The 19,088-nt window shown below is 51.5% G+C and overlaps 6 protein-coding genes across 6 annotated transcripts; 5 read left to right on the top strand and 1 right to left on the bottom strand.

The window, feature by feature from the left end:
- Window positions 1–197: 197 nt before the first annotated feature.
- Window positions 198–1,440, top strand: L3040_008949 (uncharacterized protein; the record flags this gene model as incomplete). Its single annotated transcript, XM_007292709.2, has 4 exons — window positions 198–272; window positions 390–538; window positions 654–716; window positions 765–1,440. 4 exons carry the CDS (start codon window positions 198–200, stop codon window positions 1,438–1,440), a joined length of 963 nt encoding a protein of 320 aa, XP_007292771.2.
- A 678-nt stretch (window positions 1,441–2,118) lies between these two features.
- Window positions 2,119–4,036, top strand: L3040_008948 (uncharacterized protein; the record flags this gene model as incomplete). Its single annotated transcript, XM_007292708.2, has 2 exons — window positions 2,119–2,343; window positions 2,411–4,036. The coding sequence occupies 2 exons, from the start codon at window positions 2,119–2,121 to the stop codon at window positions 4,034–4,036; spliced, it is 1,851 nt and encodes a 616-aa protein (XP_007292770.2).
- Window positions 4,037–4,092: 56 nt separating this feature from the next.
- L3040_008947 (uncharacterized protein) lies at window positions 4,093–5,772 on the top strand (the record flags this gene model as incomplete). Its single annotated transcript, XM_066155772.1, has 1 exon — window positions 4,093–5,772. One exon carries the CDS (start codon window positions 4,093–4,095, stop codon window positions 5,770–5,772), a length of 1,680 nt encoding a protein of 559 aa, XP_066010063.1.
- A 2,249-nt stretch (window positions 5,773–8,021) lies between these two features.
- L3040_008946 (uncharacterized protein) lies at window positions 8,022–9,756 on the top strand (the record flags this gene model as incomplete). Its single annotated transcript, XM_007292707.2, has 4 exons — window positions 8,022–8,108; window positions 8,173–8,335; window positions 8,398–8,561; window positions 8,671–9,756. 4 exons carry the CDS (start codon window positions 8,022–8,024, stop codon window positions 9,754–9,756), a joined length of 1,500 nt encoding a protein of 499 aa, XP_007292769.2.
- A 1,543-nt stretch (window positions 9,757–11,299) lies between these two features.
- On the bottom strand, window positions 11,300–16,061 carry L3040_008945 (uncharacterized protein; the record flags this gene model as incomplete). The annotated part of the gene is made up of 3 exons (XM_007292706.2): window positions 11,300–11,389; window positions 11,453–15,800; window positions 15,847–16,061. 3 exons carry the CDS (start codon window positions 16,059–16,061, stop codon window positions 11,300–11,302), a joined length of 4,653 nt encoding a protein of 1,550 aa, XP_007292768.2.
- Window positions 16,062–16,934: 873 nt separating this feature from the next.
- Window positions 16,935–18,327, top strand: L3040_008944 (uncharacterized protein; the record flags this gene model as incomplete). The annotated part of the gene is made up of 3 exons (XM_066155771.1): window positions 16,935–16,996; window positions 17,050–18,191; window positions 18,260–18,327. 3 exons carry the CDS (start codon window positions 16,935–16,937, stop codon window positions 18,325–18,327), a joined length of 1,272 nt encoding a protein of 423 aa, XP_066010062.1.
- Window positions 18,328–19,088: the final 761 nt, after the last annotated feature.

Genomic DNA, 19,088 nt, shown 5'->3' with positions numbered 1-19,088 from the left:
GTGACCCATGATCCGTCGATTTAATCTTCAGCCAATCAAGGCGAGCTTGTTGTAACCTCGCGCTAGGGCAAGAAAGAAGCCCGGAATTTCACGACTCGACTCTTGCCACTGTTAATTTCATCCTCCATACTCACCACCTAGTCGAACAACAACATCCCTTGCGAGGTGATCTCTAGCTGAGGCATATCGCGCTGAAAATGTTGTCCAGATCAACTATGCGCTCGATGCGCGCAGTCGGGGCTGTTCGGAATGGCGCGATTCACACATCGAAGGTACGACACCACACTCCGACGGGCAAACGAAGGCCGGAAAAGGAAGAGAGGTCAAGAAGCCAGGAGGAGCGGACGCACAATGGGAACGAAACTCCAAACTAACGATGCGTCTTACAGCGTGCCGCTTCCTCAAGCTCGACAGCTGAATCTCCCTTCGGATTGAACCTTGCCGGATCTGCTGCCACCGCCGTAGCTGCTGGCTCGATTGCCTGGTACTATCACCTCTACGGCACCGAATTGCATGCTATGACACCTGTTGAAGAAGGGTAAGCTATTTCTGGTCTTACTTGGACAGAGCGGATGCCGGGCCAATTGCTCTGGGATACCATCAACAGCCTCTCCCGTACCGGACCGACAACGGATCACTGACGGCCAAAACAGTCTTCATGCTACAAAATACCCTTGGGTCCATGCCAAATGGACCAAGACATTTGACCATCAAGCGTAAGCAACTCTATTCATTGGATGAGAGCTCCAACTGACCTTTCCCAGTCTGCGCCGTGGATTCCAAGTCTACCAAGAAGTCTGCTCTTCGTGCCACTCTCTCAGCAGAGTCCCATACCGGTCCCTAGTCGGAGTTACACACACAGTCAACGAGGCAAAGGCAATGGCCGAGGAGAACGAGTACGACAGCGAGCCTAATGATGAGGGTGAAATTGAGAAGCGACCTGGAAAGCTTTCCGACTACCTTCCATCCCCATACAAGAATGACGAAGCTGCTCGTGCTGCAAACAACGGTGCCCTCCCCCCCGACTTGAGTTTGATGGTTAAGGCTCGCCACGGTGGATGCGATTACATCTTCAGCTTGTTGACCGGATACCCTGAGGAGAACCCAGCCGGAACCAAGGTCCCAGCAGGATTGAACTTCAACCCATACTTCCCCGGTACCGGTATCGCCATGGGCCGAGTTCTATACAATGATCTCGTTGAGTACGAGGACGGGACCCCAGCTTCAACATCACAAATGGCAAAGGACGTCGTGGAGTTCCTGAACTGGGCTGCAGAGCCAGAGATGGATCAAAGAAAGAAGATGGGTCTCAAGGTCTTAGCTATCTCTGCGACATTGTTTGCATTGAGCGTCTGGGTCAAGAGATACAAGTGGGTGGCAGTTAAGACGAGAAAAATTGCCTACAACCCACCGAAGATGGGAGGACGTAACGGTCACTAAATTCATTCCGGCTTCTTTTCTTTTGTATTACACGGAGCAGATGGAAGCAAAGCAATGTTCTATTAGTGCTCATACCTGTATAAAGTGGCGGAGAGCGGGGTTGGCATGCTTCAGTTTGGGACAGTGCATTAGAGATTTTAGACATGAGACTGTGCCAATATCGAACCAAAGCAAACTGACTGGCCTCATTCTTTTATCGGGAAGATCATTCGAGCAATGGCTGCTATTTTGGCCTTATGACGCCAAGCTGTACGGACATAGATGTGCATCACCAGAAAGTCAATGCATGATCCAATCCTAGAATTGCCTGGTAGCGAGACGGTCTTGCAATGTAGAAATGAACATCCTCCCAGTTTCTGATTCAGGGCGGCTCCAGCGAGAGTGACATGCTTCCAGACTTGCTGCCTTAGAAGGAAGGTTTGGAAATATGCTTTTCGGCTATGTAAAAGAAAAACATCGCGAATTCACCTTCAGGTTCGTAGACGTTTAGAAGATCTCCCACCAATTTCTACACGCGACCACTTACTCGCACACTACTCGATTTCTCCAACTCAGATTAACCATGAGCAGGCGGCCATTTCATGTCAATTAGTGACTCCGACCTATCCTCATGCGCTGCGCGAGAAGCTCATGACCCCGAGAAAAACGATCTCAGAGCGGGAGCAAAATCTGGTCGACATGGCGAGCTTGGAGCCAGTATGGGCCGGTCGCAATTCTGGCAATGACACTAGGAATAGTGACGGGCCATCTTCGAGTGAGGACGGTGGCTACAACGGCGAGGGAGGTGTGAAGATTGGAGGGGTGGTTTCGTCTGCCGACGGGCGGAGGTTGAACATGGTGAGAACCGAGATTCCCAGCTCGACGCAAGGCAGCGAAAGTCAGATTTACAGTCAACAACGTGTGGTTTGTTTTATCTATTTTCTCCGTGTGCGGGGACTCGAGAGGGCTGACCATTGGACTACTCGAACAGGACGACCATGATGCGCCGCCTTCTAGTCAACCACAACCGGTGAGCTCTGAAGGAGAAGACGAGGACGACCAAGATGCCACGATGGGTGCAGACGCGGAGCCCGGGTTTATCGACTTCAAGACGCCGTTCCTGGCAGCGCTCCTTCCGCAGAACTCTCCTAGGACTCAGCACGATCTCCTGCAAATCAAGACCAGTGTTCAAGACTTCGCAGAGGAGCACCCTTTCTGGACACAGTCCATCCTTGTGGAGGAAGAGGCAGTCGAGTTTGAGAAGGATGTTTTCGAGTTTGCGAAGGCAGCGGGACTTACGGTTAATCTGGCGAAGGTGGAGGTCATGCGTGCTATGGGGAAGTGGAAGGCTGCCAAGGGGGTGCGGATTGGTGAGCGAGAGGATAGCGGGAGCGTTGGGCTTGGGCTTGGGTTTGGGCTCCTAGTAAACAGCATCGAGAGAGGCGACGAAGCTGGAGTCGAGAGGGGTAGTGGGAACAAGCGGAAGAGAGGCGGGAAAGTTGCTGAGCGGGTTGGTGAGCTTGTGGATGCGGGAGTTGCACAGCCGAGCACAAAGAGACAGAAGAGGCGGAACAGGAAGAAGCGAAGTTCTGGACTGGCTGTCTCGGAGCCTAACAATGGGCAAGATGGTACCCCGACTCCGAAGACGAAAGTTTTCAAGGTCTCAGGGGAGGTGGCTACTTCAGAATCGAAAGCGAAGGCTATGAGCTCCAGGGCTGTGAAGGACGTGACGTCTGCAAAAGTGGCCAAGATGGAGAAGCGGAGGCAAAAGAAGCTAAGGGCAAAGCAAGGCCCGATCACTTCTTCTCACTTCCCTCCCAAGGTTTACTCATTACCCAATTCAACAACGCAAATGGAGACGAAAACAGGATCAAGTCTGGGCGCCAAAAATGATGGGAAAGACAAGGAGGTCTTGGAGAATGACATCGATAAGATTAAGGAAGCTGTTGTACCAAATTCTGTCGCAGCAGGCGGTAAGAAGAGGCGCAAGAGGAAGAGAAATAAGAACAGCCTTCCGGCCACCGAAGTTGAAGCCCAGTTGTCCAAAGTAGCAAGAGCTTTGGCACCCGCCGGCAAGTCGAAACAGCTTACCCCCGGCAATGCTTCTCCTCCACGCACCAAGAAAAAGCGTGTCAGGAGTAGGCTCTCGAAGGTCGCGACAGCTACCAAAGCAATCGAGGAAGGATCAAGTGTTCCAGAGGCAACTGTTGATGTCACCAAGTCTGTGGTCGAGCCAACTCATGCTGAGCTACCGGCCGAACCCGAAGAGCAACCGCCGAAGAAATCTCGTAATAGGAGGAGAACTTCGAGGTTGGAGGCTGAAAAACCCCCAGCGCCAATCGCCACCGCTGCTGAAGCTGAACCGGACACTGTGCCCATTCTGTCGGAGAAGCCTGCCAAGAAGAGAGCCCGGGACCGAGGCAGAAAGTCTCTCGGCAAGGCGGACGTCAAGACGGACAGTGCTGAAAAGCCTGACTTGCCTTTAGCTCCTGTGACTGAGCTTCCAGACGAGACCTTTAAGAAGGAGAAGAAGAGCAAGCGAGATGAGTCACGCAAGCGCTCCATTACCATGCCGGATATTCAAGGTTCGGAGGCGTTAAACTCTATCCACTCGTAGAAGGCCAGGCTTCTGCGGGTGGTGAATCGCTCCTGGGCCATCAGAGTAGTATCGGCATGGATCTGCCAGAGAATAATATTGTGTTTGAAATTTGGGAGAAGACCAGATCCGCATCTGTTGCACCTTTGGCTGAGGATGATGGTGTCGCACTACTTTCTGAGAGCTGTGAGCAGCCATCCGTCAGAGGTCAATCTGTCCCCGCTGAGCCAACTGATGACCACGAATACCGTTATTCCGCCACCGCAGGTCCTCAGTATGAAGATGAAGAGAATGTCTCAGTTTGGAGTCAAACAAACTACGGCCCTTTGGATTGGGACCACAGCGGAGACGAGTTCGATAAGATCGTTGTCAAGCCTAAGATCACCAGAAGGAGCTCTAGCATCTCCGCCAATAATAGAGCCAAAGTTCAAGCTACATTTTCGAGAGCTTTCACGCCAATGAAGCGAGAGCCTAGTATGCTCTCGGTGAGCAAGCCATCCTGCACCAAGCAGGAGCGTGGTGCTCATGGCAGATTCATATCCAAGGATTCATCACCAACAATAAACATGAAGCGGAGGCTCAAGGAGACCCATCAGATTCATCCTGAGCCTGTTAATTACGAAGTCCGGGACTCATATTCAACTGGTACTGCACCAGGCAAGACCACTCCAGCTAGACAGCGAGACGCGAACGGGAGATTCGTGAAGGAGAAGCCTTGTCTAGAAAAGACAGCGAAGGACAGTTCTATAGGGGTGGCTACAGAGCCTCTTACTTCTTCTATTTCTGTGGTCATTCCTGCAAAACCGAAAGTCAAAGCCCCTGCCAAATCACCCTACTTTGTTCCACCTCCCATTACACCTTCGAAGTTGCGAAACAAGAAGGCCACGCAGGAAGTAGACGGTGGAGTTGTTACTCCACAAGCCTCTACTTCTCAACCAGACGCCCTGGAAGAAAACGAAGACTACAAGCCCTCATCCCAAGGGTCCGGAAGAAAACGTCCCCCGGTCTCATGCATACCATTTCCACCTCTCTCTGCCCCTCATTTCGGCTTGATTCAAGAGAAGCTTGCTGACGACCCATTTCGTCTGCTTATCGCCGTAACGTTCTTGATTCGGACCCACGGGAAACATGCGATCCCCGCTTTTTTTGAACTCATCGAGAAGTACCCGACACCTGAATCCCTCGCCACAGCCGACAAAGCCGATATTGTATCCATCATCCGGCATCTGGGTCTGCAAAATCAGCGGGCCTCAACCTACCAAACGTACGCCCAAATTTGGCTCAATGACCCTCCCCAGAAGCATAAACGCTACCCAGTCCGCGGCTATCCTACGCCTAGCTGCGGCAAGGACGTCACTAAAGGCGAGATAATCCCCGACGACGACATTCGCTCAGCATGGGAGATTGGACACATGACGTTTGGACCTTACGCCTTAGATTCATGGCGAATCTTCTGCCGAGATAAGTTGCGAGGTGTTGCGGAAGGCTGGAATGGCGAGGGTGCCCAGGAAGAGGGATTCCAGCCCGAGTGGATGCGCGTTCTACCTGAAGACAAGGAATTGAGGGCGTATCTGCGATGGATGTGGTTGAAGGAGGGCTTCGAATGGGATCCGTTTACGGGGGAGAAGGAAGTTGCGGGGGAGGAACTGATGAGGGCTGCGATGGAGGGGAGAATTGCCTGGGATGACGAGGGCGGGATGAGGGTGCTTGAGAAGGCCGTACAGTTTGAGGCTGGGCTGTCGCAGGTAGCAGGATGACGGGGGATATTTCGATCATGGCTCCCTGATCACGAGGATTTCTTGAAGAAGGATGCTTAGGTACCTTAAGGTACCTTAGTTCATGACCTAAAAGTGGTGTATAGTGTAGCTAAGGCATCCCCGTACGTAATTGTCGGATCAATTCGGATGTTGCTGATTCCATGAAGCTCGTGTCCCGGCGGTGGGTAGCACGTCCAAGAGAGATAGCAATAGTACTACCGTACCTACCTCTTTGTCAGCCTCCTGTGCACAACTTGCTATCCAGCCTAGGCGACGACGACGGCGCAGCTCGATGTGGCGTCGTCTTCGCAAAAACCCTTTTTTTGCTTTCGAGAACGCGATCTCTGGGGCGCTGGATTGCGGGCTGGATTACTGTTTTGTCCGTCCAACTGTTGGTACTACCGGTACTAAATTTGCATGTCGTATCGTGCGTGCACAGACTGACATACATACTACGTTCTATTTCTCCCATGGGATCCTTGGGTAGTTGGTTACCTAGGCTCTGGCGTGCTTACTTATCATACTTCTACAGAATACCGGTAATCCCTCCCCTCTCATCACTGGCTGCGGATCTTTTTTTTTTTTTTTTTTTTAGAATTTTGAACTTTGAACTCTTGTCCGACCCGAGGGCTGGCCGGCCCGGCTGTCGACCGTTACAGTAGTAGGTAGGTAGTAGTTGTACCGGTATCCCATGGTACAGGCGTAACTGTTATACCCTTGAGGCTAGGGTAACCAGGGGTTTAGAGTGGAAATTTAGACTTTTGAGGTACCCTCAAGGGTGTAATACTTGTTACGCCCTGTATCGTGGTACTTAGTACTTAATACTACTTACAGTAGTAATAAGTAAGTGGCAAACTTTAAAGCCCGCCTCCCCCGCCCCCTCTTTTTTTCTTTCCCCATCACGCGGTATTTATTTACTCTAAGTATAACGTTTGCAAACTGGGATGGGCTTACAGGACCACGATACTACCGGTACTGTATACCTCAATTGAACGCCAATTTTTTTTTCTTTCACTTTTTTTTTCTTTCCTCTTTTTCTTTCTTTTTTTTTAATCGGAGGATGCTTTCGCTTTCTGTATGGCTGTCGTCTACGTAGCAGATCCTATCCGGATCCTGCTCGATTTGATTAGCTGATTAGCTTTTTCGTTCCCTCTTCTTAGCCTGATCGGAGGAGCCCTCTTTTTTCTCTACGGAATCCGGAGACGTGTTGTATTCCGGAGTATTAATAGTAGATAGTTGTAGTCGTTGGCTTTCCTTCTGGAAGAAGTTCGGACGTAGGGCAGTTTTGCCTTTGGAGGTGGTTTTTGTTTGGACTGGGGTTGCTTGCTGGGCATGTTGAAGAGTGGATGGATGATGCTTCTTCTTCTCGCTTAAGGTTGTAAGTAAAGAGGCTGTTGATTGTACGGAGTGCGGAACGTTCGGAACGTACGGACCTACTATCTTCCTCCCCCCCATCCTACTTTTTGGATGTAGTATACCTAGTTGTACTACCTCTGGGATCGATCGATCTTTGAAGAAGCTTTTGCTGTTGACTGAGTGCTCTTGTCAGCCCTACGGAATTTGTAGATTTGTTTTACCTACCAAGATTAGGACGTTAATGGCTGTACTCTGTTTGTGCGGAGTAGATCCTAGTACCATACTAGGTACTACTACTAAGGCTGTAATTTGAAACTCCCAGAGCTTAAGAGTGACGTTTGGATTGGCTCAATACTCTTACGTTATGCACAGAGTACCATATAAACTAAATTTTTCTATGTTCCATAACAAGAGGGATAAGCCTAGCAACATTCTCCATTTTTGATTTATCTGTAAGGATTTAAGGGAACTCTGGATCTAAGGCGTGGTCTACACGCCAGACGGAAACCTGCAATTCTGCGATTCATCAGCCAGAAAATCTTACGTACTGATCAGAGAAGGCGGGCTGAACATATCCCAGTCCTCAATTCTCGTACCTACTACTCTGCGCCCAAAGCGTAAATAAGCTCAAGGTTTATGCCATCATCTCGAGATGCGCATCCTCCGGGAGCCCTGACAGCTCTGGTGCATTGCCGCTTCCAAGGGAACAATTTCTTGAAAATGAACTTGTCATGGGGAAAAGAGGCAGTGCCTGAAAGCTCTTTAAGTACCGCAACGTAGCCCCCCGTCGAACGAGAGTCTCTTACCCTTGAGACCCAACTCCGAGGGAAGTCGATCACTCACACTAATAATTTTAAACCTAGGCGCAACTCTTCATTCTTGAGCGTCCGACAATGAAGTTCACTCAGCTAGTGTCGCCAGCTCTGGCCTTGTGGGCCTACGCTGCTACCGCGCAACCAGTCGAGGATATTGGTGAGGCTGTAAGTCCCCCGGTGGCAGTTCTTCACTGCTCTATTCGACGTGAACGTGCTAACCTATCCAAAGTGTGAGACTGACACAGGATCCACATCAACCGCTGCGCCTGTCGAAGTAGACGTCGATGTCGCTATCATCGGTGGAGGTAGCGGTGGTATTCACGCTGCCATCCAACTGCAGGCTGCTGGTGCCAATGTCGCCGTGATCGAGAAGGAGAACCGGATCGGTGGCCGTACGTCTCTTCTCTCCGTCGCTGATTCTAGCCCCCATGCTGACAATTCGTGCCTTGCATAGACTGCAAGACCTTCTACGCACCGGTTGATGTTCCTATCAACACTGGAGTCATCATCTTCGAGAACAATACCGCTGTGATCAGCTACTTCGAGCAACTCAATGTCAACCTGACATTTACTAACCCAGTCACGGACGTGCCGGCATCAACGCCTGCAGCCCAAAACGTATGTACATATCCTCATGTATAATACTCTAGAGAGGGTTCTAGATGGGACGCCTCCCAAATCTCAGATCCCTAGAATTGCCAAGAAGTAGTGCTAATGCGCTTGAAAGTTTGACTTCTCGTTAGGCATTCCCATCCCCGCTCAGAGCGCAAATGACGCTCAAGCACAACAGGCTGCTATCGCTGCCGCTGTCCAAAGCTACACAACGAACATTCTTGCCGTCTACCCTTGGATTGACAACGGCTATCTTGTTCCCGACCCCGTGCCAGCAGACCTGCTCCTGCCGTTCGGAGAACTTGCAAAGAAGTTCTCCTTCGAGCCTCTCCTCCCTATCATCGCCCAGTTCAACTGGTTCATAGGAGACGTCGCGACCATTCCCGCCCTCTACGGTATCAAGTGCTTCGGACCGGGCTTGGTCCAAAGCTTCTTTGCCAAATTCATCATCCCAACCTCGACCGACGCTGAAGACCTGTACCGAGCTGCCGCCAATATGTTGGGAGAGAGCATCTACTACCAGTCAACCATCATGGAAGTCAAGCGAACTGTGGAGGGTGCCAGCACGAACGGTACCAGCGTGACCGTCCTCATCAACCAGCCCGGTCAACCCGCCAAGCTCATCCGGGCCAAGAAGCTGGTGGTCGCCATCCCCCCGACCATGTCGAACATTGGCACCTACGACCTGACCAGCGAAGAGACCGACATCTTCTCCAAGTTCGCAGGCATGGGCCACTGGGCTGGCGTCGTCCAAGTTCCCGGTCTGGCAAACAGCGTCCGGAACATCGGCGCCATGACCCCCTACAACACGCCCGTCATCCCCGGTGCCAACGGCATCGAACTCTCCGCCTCCCCGGGCTACTTCTCCACCTCGGTAGGATTCGAAGATACCAACTACACCTTGGCCGATGGCGAGAACGTCGTCCGCTCCGCTCTCGCCACGCTCGAGACCGTCGGCGGTGTCCCTGCTGGATCATCAGCGGCAGCCACATTCCCCTATTCTGCCGATCACGCCCCGTATAACGTGCGTGTCTCCATGGATGATATCAGCCAGGGATTCTACAAGAAGCTCCTCGCCCTCCAGGGCCAGAGAAACACTTACTGGACCGGCGCCGCGTTCGCCGCTCACAACAGTGGTCTCATCTGGAAATATAACCTCGAAACCATCGTCCCAGGCGTGATCGCCGATCTTGGCCTGTGAAGCGGGTGAAGCGTGTAAAGCGTTCGTTGCTGGACTCGGTGTATGGTTGACCCCAGTCCCGCGTCGAGATCTCTTGACTGATCAGAGGTTTCGAGGAGGATGAAAGTCGGGACTGGACTACGATCTACCCCTCGTGTCGAATCCTGAACCGGCTAGGTTGAACTAGAACCTTTTTTTTTTTTTTTTTTTCACCATCCAAGACTAGATTTATTTCAGTTGTACATCTTCTCTTCAATCTATCTTCACACCCGAGCATGACTTCCCTGGTCACCACCACACGTGTTTACTCTAGAGATCATCGTGGCGCATGAATGAATGCACGCTCCGTGCCAATATGAACCTGCAACCAACAACGAGATTCTTCTCTGTCCAGCTCAACTTAAATAATACCATGCATGTTCTTCTCACCCTACTACAGCCGAGCTTCTCCCTCGCCCTCTCCTTCATGATCAACCACGATCGACCACGATCAATCTCCTCCTCGTCCACGTCCACCTCCACCTTGGGCTTCAAATCCCCAGTTAAGACTGAAAGGATGTAAGAAGGCCCACCTAAGCGAGCCGACGATTTTACCGGTAGCTGAATGTCTAATGTCTGATTTTGCTGTTCTCGCTTAAGTGGCCAACAGCAGTTGCCTAGTACTGTGTGTAGCTCCAGCTCCAGCCGTAGCCGTAGCCATCCATCCATCCACCCACCCATCCCCCTTCCCCTAGTGATTCACATAAAAGTACAAGCAAGAGTGAAAGAAATCCGACGAGAGAACAACGCGCGCTACGCCAGGTTATCCTATCCTAACCTAGGTAGTCCAACTTCACGATCAACTAATCCATCCTCGCCGAATCGCTCGCTCGCTAAGCCGGTTGGTTATTCATTTTGATAACCGTCAACCGATTCATTTACATCTTACAAGTTTCTCGGATTTTTTTTTTTTGTTTGTGTATTCGGGATCGTGAGGGGAGGCTAGGATTGGGGTGGGGATTTCAGATGAGGGGGTCGGAAATCGAATATCGGGTGAATCGTAGAGGATTCTGGATGGATGAGATCGTTATCGCTTGTGTATATATGTGTGTGTATATGGATATATATATATAAATAGATAGATAGATCGTTCAGGTCCTTTAAAAATGACCGACTGATTGATTGACTGGGTCTGATTACTTCGTCTTACTTTCTTGTTGCTTGTTTCCTGCTTGCCCTGAATAAGAAGGCACAAGAGTAGGTAGGGCAGTAGGATCCCAAACTGTCCTTTCCGTATTCTACACCCGCTCTCATAGATCGATTGATCCATGTCCTCATCAATCTCGGGGCTTGGGGACACAGGACTTCGAGAATTAGCTGGGCTGTGGCTAGGCAGAGCCAGGATTTCAAAAAGTGGTCGTGGATCATGCCTTTTCATTCGTTCAATCTACCTATCTACCGTGGTCGTCGTGAAGTATAACCCTATCTTCAAGCCCTTCTCTTAGTCCTGTAAAGCCGCACCTCCACGCGCACGAGCGCCCAGTTCTCCTCCCTCCACCCCCGCTCACAGCTAAGTCTCGCCCATTTACTTCCTCGAGAGCTGCGAGACGTCGTACTGCGCCGCATCATGGTATAAGTCGATCAAGCACCCCGCACTCCAAGCTTGTGTCGGAGACTATCACACACATCATTAGCCATCGTCCCTCCCTACCCTCCCATCAATGAAGCGTCGACTTACCGAATCCCCGCAGAACTCTCCCCCCTTTTGCGTCAACTCCGTCAGGCCCGCCCATGGACTAGCTCTGATCGCCGCTTTGCACCCCTCCAGCCGTCGGGTAATCTGCTGGAAACTCTCCGTGCGCTCCTGGCTACTAGTCTTCCTCATGAGGTCGAACTTCAGCAGTGCCCTCAGGAAGAAACCAGTCGGCCACACCCACTCCGGACCTTGGTGGTAATTTCTACCCTTGGAAGTCGCGAAATCCGTCGAGTCTTCGGAGTTGTTGTAGTAAGGGCGGTAGTTAAGATCCGCCGGGTCGAGCGTCGCCATACCGGTCGGACCACGCAGGACTTTGTCGGCAACCGTCAACGCATGCAGTGCATGCGTCGGGTCAAACAAATCTGGGGCGACGGTCATGGCGATAGGGAAGTTTGCTCTCAGCTGGTAGTCCTCGTACTCCTTGCCAGACTTATACAAGTCCTTATAGATCCCCCTCCGGTTGACAACACCAGCGTTCACATCATACTTCTTGTCGTCCGCAGAGTCGAGAGGGACGTAATAGCATTTCTCAAAGTTCGTCTTTATGCGGCGGGCCCAGTCGCTGAAAGTGATGACTTTGAGTTCGGGAAGAGTGGTACTGACGCCGGCGTATTTGTACTTTCCTTCTGCGTGCAGCTTGGCGACCCAGGCCAGTGTGCTGTAGAGAAGACCGGCGATTTCGATTGCAGAGCCGTCGCGAGGGGTGCCAGGAACACCTTTGCTATTTGCTCGATCGGACTCGCCCATCTTATCCATCCAGGTTCCACAATTGTGCTGATTTCCGCCGAAGATAAGACCGTTGTCCCAATCGACTTTGATATCTTGCTGGAACCCTGCAGAGCTCATCTGCATATCGAGACCGGGACCAGCATTAGCTTCTTTGAATGACATACCAGTGGCGTGTCTTTGCAGTGCCTCCTGGATGATGTCTTCCAGCGTCGAGGATTTGGAATACGCGCGAGGGTCGTCAGCTTCGAAGTAGGTATCATCGTAGGGGAGGAAGCGGCGAGGAATCTTCTCCTTCAGAATGTCAAGACCACCCGGGACGATTTTCGTATAGTCTTGGATAGTTTGCAACATGAACCAAATGGCATCTCGCGCATTGTATCGAGGATTGGCACCGCTCGACAGAAGGTTAGGAACCATACCATGCTTCATCACACTGGCAAAGGCGATGATGTGCTCCTTGCAATCTGCATAACGACCAGTGCCGAGGAAGAGACCACGAGCTGAGATGAAAACGTCACGGCCCCAGCAGCGTGCCCAGGAGACTGCAAAATGAGGAAGACCAGCTGCGAGAGACGGAACTTCCTTCTTGGGGTAGAGAGATGCCGACTTGACGTATCCGGTTTGCTGGATGCTGACCATGGCAAGATCTTGCAAGAACCATTGTCCTTTTCTCACGTTGTCATTCATGAGCTCCAGACCACGATTCCAAGCTGCTGTGTATGCAGTGCGGATGACAAGACCAAAGTACCTGGGAAGCAGGAAGCTGGGCAGCTTCCGAATAGCGTCGAATCGCTCCTTAATCCATGCTGCAGGCTTTAACAAGCGGTCGTAGCCAGACTTCTTGGATATTCTCTCCAAACGTCCGTAAATGTAGTCAAGTGGCCACTTTCCGTTGCGTAGATGTTGACAAAGCGGATGTGCAAGATCATTATCCTGGATGATATTCTTCAAGACGCTCCAAAACCCCTGAAGACCAGCATACACCAGCTTCCCGTGTCCAGGAATCTCATACACACCATCTTTACCCTCACTCGAATCCAGCTCCTCTGCTTCGCAACGGTATAGCACAAAGTTGAGATCGATTAGGTCCGCATCTGCGAAGGCAGCCTTGGCACCAGATGTAACGTAGGAATCAAGGCCAGTAGAATGCTCCGCTTCTGGAATCCAAGTCTCAAAGAGTGCAATGCTGCCAGGAGGAAATTTATCACGGACCGAAATGACAGTCTCATCGGGTTTGACCTCCATCCGGATACCAGGCACGTCGATGACCTTGCTTGGGAGACCTCTCAAGAACTTCTTGTCATCCGCTACTGCCTTCTTTGCTTCATCACTCGTATCGACCTCGAGCATCCAGCTTCCAAGGTGTCGAGCCTTGGTACCGCTGAGATGAACTGGGCTAAAATTTCCGTTTCCATTCCCATAGCCTGGGAACGCGGTATGAGCAATCAGGAAGTATCCTTTTCTTGACTCGGGTTGGACACGATGAACAGTGATATATTGATCCTCGTGATGGATGTGAGTCTCCTCATAGCCATCCTTGCCCATGAGGGTGTGGATTTGGTTCAGAAGCTTCTTGATTCCCCCGATACCACCCTCGCCACCGCCAACCACAATCGGTTTATCCTCGGAAGATTCAGATGTGTACAGCCTGGTCTCGGACACGAGATCAATAAGCTTGGGGTATACTTCGTCGTATCCCATCACACTACCAGTAGCACTAGCGCACATGTTCACCAATGCAGCATTCGGCAAGGTATCGCGAGCATCTCGCTTCTGAGCTGGTACCTCGTTATCATGAGTACAGTCCATGAACAGCGCATGGACTGGAGTTTGCTTGATCCGTCGAATGACTTCGCGCTTAGCATGGCCGTTGGTCTGCCCGGCTGGTGTATTCTTCGTCTCCTGTGAGATCTCATCGACCTCGAAACTTCCGATAGGTCGACCACCGTGGCGATGAACAAGTCGGCTGAGCTCACCAGTTCCCCAAGCCTGCATGGCCTCACGGATTAACGAGCTGATTCCGAGTCGCTTGACAAACACGTAATCCATCTCCTCGGAGCCGGTGAAAAGCTCAGCAACTACAAACAGATTAGGGCGAACCCGTCTGGCTTCGTCAAGGAGATATTCAGCTACGTGGATGGGAGTAGAATGGCAGTTATCGATTCGGATACCGGTAAAGTACTTGGCCATCAGACGAGTGTATTTGGCCATATGTTCCCACAAATAAGGGCTGTCCTCTGGACCCTTGCCGTACCGCAACTTCACGCAATCGCCCCAAACGATGACTTCACGTCGAAGGTAGGACCGCGAGTTAGGACCTGCGTTATCGACCAATGCGTTGGAAGCCCAGATCCACCCGTTGTTCACGAGAGCAAGATCTTCTTGGTTATGCTTGGCTGTGACCGAGTTCTGGGGTAATCTTGTGAAGTATGGCTCAATCAGCGGATTCTTCTTGGTGATAGGACCGGCTTTTGGTCCATGATCATCGATTCTCACGTATTTAATTCTGTTGAACAACTGTTCCAAGATTTCTGCAACATCCTTGTCATATTCTTGGTAGAGAGGCAAGTTGACCTCGTCCAGAATGTGAACCAGTTTGCTTCTCACAGCTGCTCGGTCTGCCGAATTCGAATTATCTCCATGGAAGCGACCGTAAATCGCGGTTATTAATGCAGCGACGATTTTGGGGTCTGTAGCCCGTCTATACCGCTCCCCAAGCCTGTCGGTATTGAGCAAGGCCTTTGAAGTCAAGAAAAGGGCCATCTCCGCAGGTGTCGAGTTCTTGATCGTCTCCAATCCTCCAAAATCATTGCCCCCGAACCCGCCTTCTGGGAAAGAGATTTCTCCCTTTGCCCAAGATTCAACGGCAGCGTCAGCGTCTCGTTCTACATCAATGACATAGTACTGCCAGAGTTGGAGCTTCGCAATCACTTCTGACTTGATGACCTCCATTACTTTCAACAAATCGTCTACAGTCTTCAGATTAGTAGCCTCTGATGCCAATGTATCACTGAACTCCAGCAGTTTAGTGTCCAACTCCAACGCAGCACGTAGCCATGGTGCTGTCGAGACATTATATCCAACCTCGGGGTGCTCCTGGAGCCACTGGCTGTTGTTTGCAGTATGGTTCCAGACAACATCCGTCAACCCCAGCAAACCATGGTCTTTCTCCATGCTGCGAACCAATTTTTGGATATCCGCCTCTCCGTTGGGAAAGCATTCTGGATCCCAGGAAAGCTGGTCGTATATGCTGTAGGGCGAGTTAGACGATCCTCTTTGTTGCAAAGGCGTGAAGTGGATCATGTTGTAGCCCCTCTCGCTTATTCCGCGAATGTGCTTCTCCCAGTCTGTCGGGTATTTCCCCATGAATTTCGAGATCAGAGAGAAGATCGAGAGGGCAGCCAGTGGCATCTGCCTGCCCTCCAACGCGAGACTTGGAGCAACATCGATATAGAAAACATCCGTCTTTGCGGGCTCCAGGGCTTTCTGGATGGTTTCGGAGAGGTCGGGGAGAGGGGTATAGGTAGTGTAGAAGGCGAAAGACCCCGCGCCTTGGATTGAGACGGAGATCTCGATGGTCCGATTGAAGTCCGGCTCGAGCCTGGGGGCCATTAGCTCGGGAGCTCCCGCAGGTTTGACCGACTCACTTGAATTCGCGGAACTTGTTTCTTTGAAACTCGGCGCCTTCCTCTGGGATGTTGGTCCACAGACTTCCATGTCTACAGATTGAGGATGTGCCTTCGATTGCAAAGCGAAGGGTGAGAGGCGCAGAACTCTCGGGCGTCAGATAGACATAGCCACCTGGGACATCTGGACTCCCATCGTCCTTGAGAGGGAGCAAATATACATCTTCGGAAACCATTGTTGTCGGGATCATTGATTGATGAGCGGGGAGGGGGGAGGGGGTCTCTTGCAGCTTGGATGCTGCAAAAGGGGATTGAGCTGTTAGTGCAACAGAGGCACATACAACGAGCGTGGGAGTGGGAGTGGGAGTGGGAGTCGGAGAGGGAGAGAGAAGCAAGAGATGAGGAAGGAAGAAAATAGGAAGAAGGATGGATATAGGTACGGTAGGTATCACGACTCGGGGATCAACAGGTAGGGTATAGGTACGAGAAGACGGTGTGAAGATATTACGGTACTAGGGGAGGAGGTGAAGCTTAGAGCTAGAGCTACTGTACCGTCGCCTTGTAACTTGTGCAGCAGCTGCACCTGGCGAGCTTGCACGAGCTGGGTGGATGGGTGGGGTGATGGCTGACGACGTCATGAGGGGCTGGGCTCGGGTGTTGGTGAGGTGAGTTGAGTTGATTGTCTTGACACATTCCATCTCATCACATGATTCCATCAATGTGGCATGACTAGTCACGTGTCGTCTTATCTACCTATCCCACTCTGATTCTCATCCCGCCATCCCCGCACTAAACTCCTTTCGGCCTCAACGCGGGCAGTACTCTTATGCTCAGTCAACAGTCAACAAAACATGAGAAGGTCCAATATCAACATCCATGCCTATACAAAACCACACAGACTTTCTTCTCCTGTATTGTCCTTTCTTCTCCTTCACCCCCGTCTTCCCTTCATTCGCAGCCCGCATATGCTCATTCTTCGATTCGCAGCAGCTCAAGCCAATCAAGCTTCTAGACGGACACCGCAACCTTCCAAACAGCTTCAACTCCTTCACCTTCACCTTCACCTTCACCACCACCCCAAATCCCCCCACCACCCCCAACGAGCAGCCATGGCCACCCTCGGCGCACACTCAAAGAAGCACAAGGTCACCGTCGTAGGATCTGGTAATTGGTACTGTACACAATCATCCACGCTGCGACCTGGCACCCTTCTAACCTGCGAAGGGGCTCCACAATCGCCAAAATCGTCGCCGAAAACACCAGAGCGCATCCGGACCTCTTCCAGACAGATGTACAGATGTGGGTGTTCGAAGAGGAGGTGACTATCGCCAAAGACTCCAAACACTACGACCTCTCCAAGGGCGATACTCCGCAAAAGCTCACTGAGATAATCAATACCTTCCACGAAAACGTCAAGTATCTCCCTAACATCACCCTCCCATCCAACATCATCGCCAACCCTTCCCTCGTCGACGCCGCGAAGGACTCCTCGATCCTGATCTTCAACCTTCCTCACCAGTTCATCGGCCGCATCTCCAAGCAGCTCGAAGGCAACATCCTACCCTTCGCCCGTGGCATCTCCTGCATCAAAGGTGTGAACGTTACTTCCTCCGAAATTTCCCTCTTTTCAGAATGGATTGGCGAGGGACTGGGTATCTACTGCGGCGCCCTCTCTGGCGCGAACATTGCCAATGAGATTGCACAAGAGAAGTGGTGTGAGACGACCATCGCATACGATCCTCCGCCTGTCGACTCGCGCGTCACGACACCCGCTGGCCCTTCGCCTTCCTCCTCGTCTATCAACCTTACCATTACGCCGGTGGATGAGCCGCACAGAGATGTGCTGGGACGGGTGAGCAAGATCAAGCTGAAGGCTGTGCCGGCCCAGTACCCACCCCTCGACCACGCCCTGTTCAGAACGCTGTTCCACAGACCATATTTCCACGTTCGCATGGTATCAGACGTAGCAGGCGTCTCTCTCGGGGGAGCATTAAAGAACATTGTTGCTCTCGCAGCCGGGTTCGTGGAAGGCAGAGGGTGGGGAGACAATGCCAAGGCCGCAGTAATGCGAGTCGGACTGTTGGAAATGGTTAAATTCGGCAAAGAGTTTTTCGGGCAGACGGTGCATGCGGGAACGTTTACAGAGGAGAGCTGTGGCGTCGCAGATATGATCACCAGTTGCAGCGGAGGCAGGAATTTCAGATGCGCCAAGATGGCTATCGAGAAGGGTATCAGTGTGGACGAGGTAGAGAAGTTGGAGCTAAATGGGCAGAAGTTGCAGGGAACCAGTACTGCAAAGGAAGTGAACAGCTTTTTAAAGTCCCAGGGACGGGAGGATGAATATCCGCTGTTCAAGGCGGTTCTCGGTACGTCCCCTCTCCCTACATAGTCCCGAAACGTGAGTACTTCCAAAGTAGACTCTAACGAGAAACAGATATTTTGGAGGGTCAGAAAACAGTTGATGATATCCCCGCCTTGTTGGCGCGCGCCGACGGTGACTAGTTAGTTTTGCGATTCTCGTAGTCCGCATGCCCTCCCGATTCTGGCAGGGTCATTCCGCCTCTGCTTCTAGTTCTGGTTTAGGTCTTTGAGACAAATACAAGCAGGCATTTGCTGAATCTCGGCAGTCTTGTTGTATCCTTTCTCATCCTATTTTATCTCCCACCATGCATAGGACTTGCATGCCTTTTGTGACTCTTTCTGAGCTGAAACGTGACGTTCTATGATTGTTGTTGTTGTTCCGCTAAGCCTCATCTCCGCTACCGATTCTTTTCTTATCGCATTTTCCAATGCTATTTCCTGATCTGCACAATAGGTTGTAATTGCACTTCGGGCCTCGGGCCTCGCTTTTCGATATTTTCTTCGACGAAAACCCCATCCTTCATTCCTGCCAAGTTTCTTCTCCTAGGCTCCGAGTTTCTGGTCCCGAGAAAGCGAAGCGCGGCGAGGAGAGAAGAGGAGAGGATGACAGCTGGTAGGTTGGTAGAAAGGGAGGCAGAGAGGGAGGTAGGTGTATCGATTGCTTCTGGTGAATGTTTCATTAGGTAGGTAGCTAAGTTTTCGTCATTGGGTACGGAGGGAGGAGGCTTTTCTTGGCTTTGTGTTTTGGGGTGTTTTTGGGTTGCGTTTCTTTTTAGTTTCTCTTGTGGATTGGGCTGTACTGGTAGGTGGGTTGGGAGAGGGGAAGGAGAAGGATGGGACGGAGGGGATTGGAGGGAGAGGCGAGGAGAGGGATTGAAGGGAGAAGGGGGAGACGAGGGGAC

The sequence above is a fragment of the Drepanopeziza brunnea genome (genome assembly GCF_022702325.1).
Source record: "Drepanopeziza brunnea f. sp. 'multigermtubi' strain 214-2 chromosome Unknown ctg19, whole genome shotgun sequence".
In the NCBI taxonomy this organism is placed as follows: Eukaryota; Fungi; Ascomycota; class Leotiomycetes; order Helotiales; family Drepanopezizaceae; genus Drepanopeziza; species Drepanopeziza brunnea.
The sequence above is the reverse complement of the archived record's forward strand: the minus strand, read 5'-3'. Positions and strand labels throughout refer to the sequence as shown.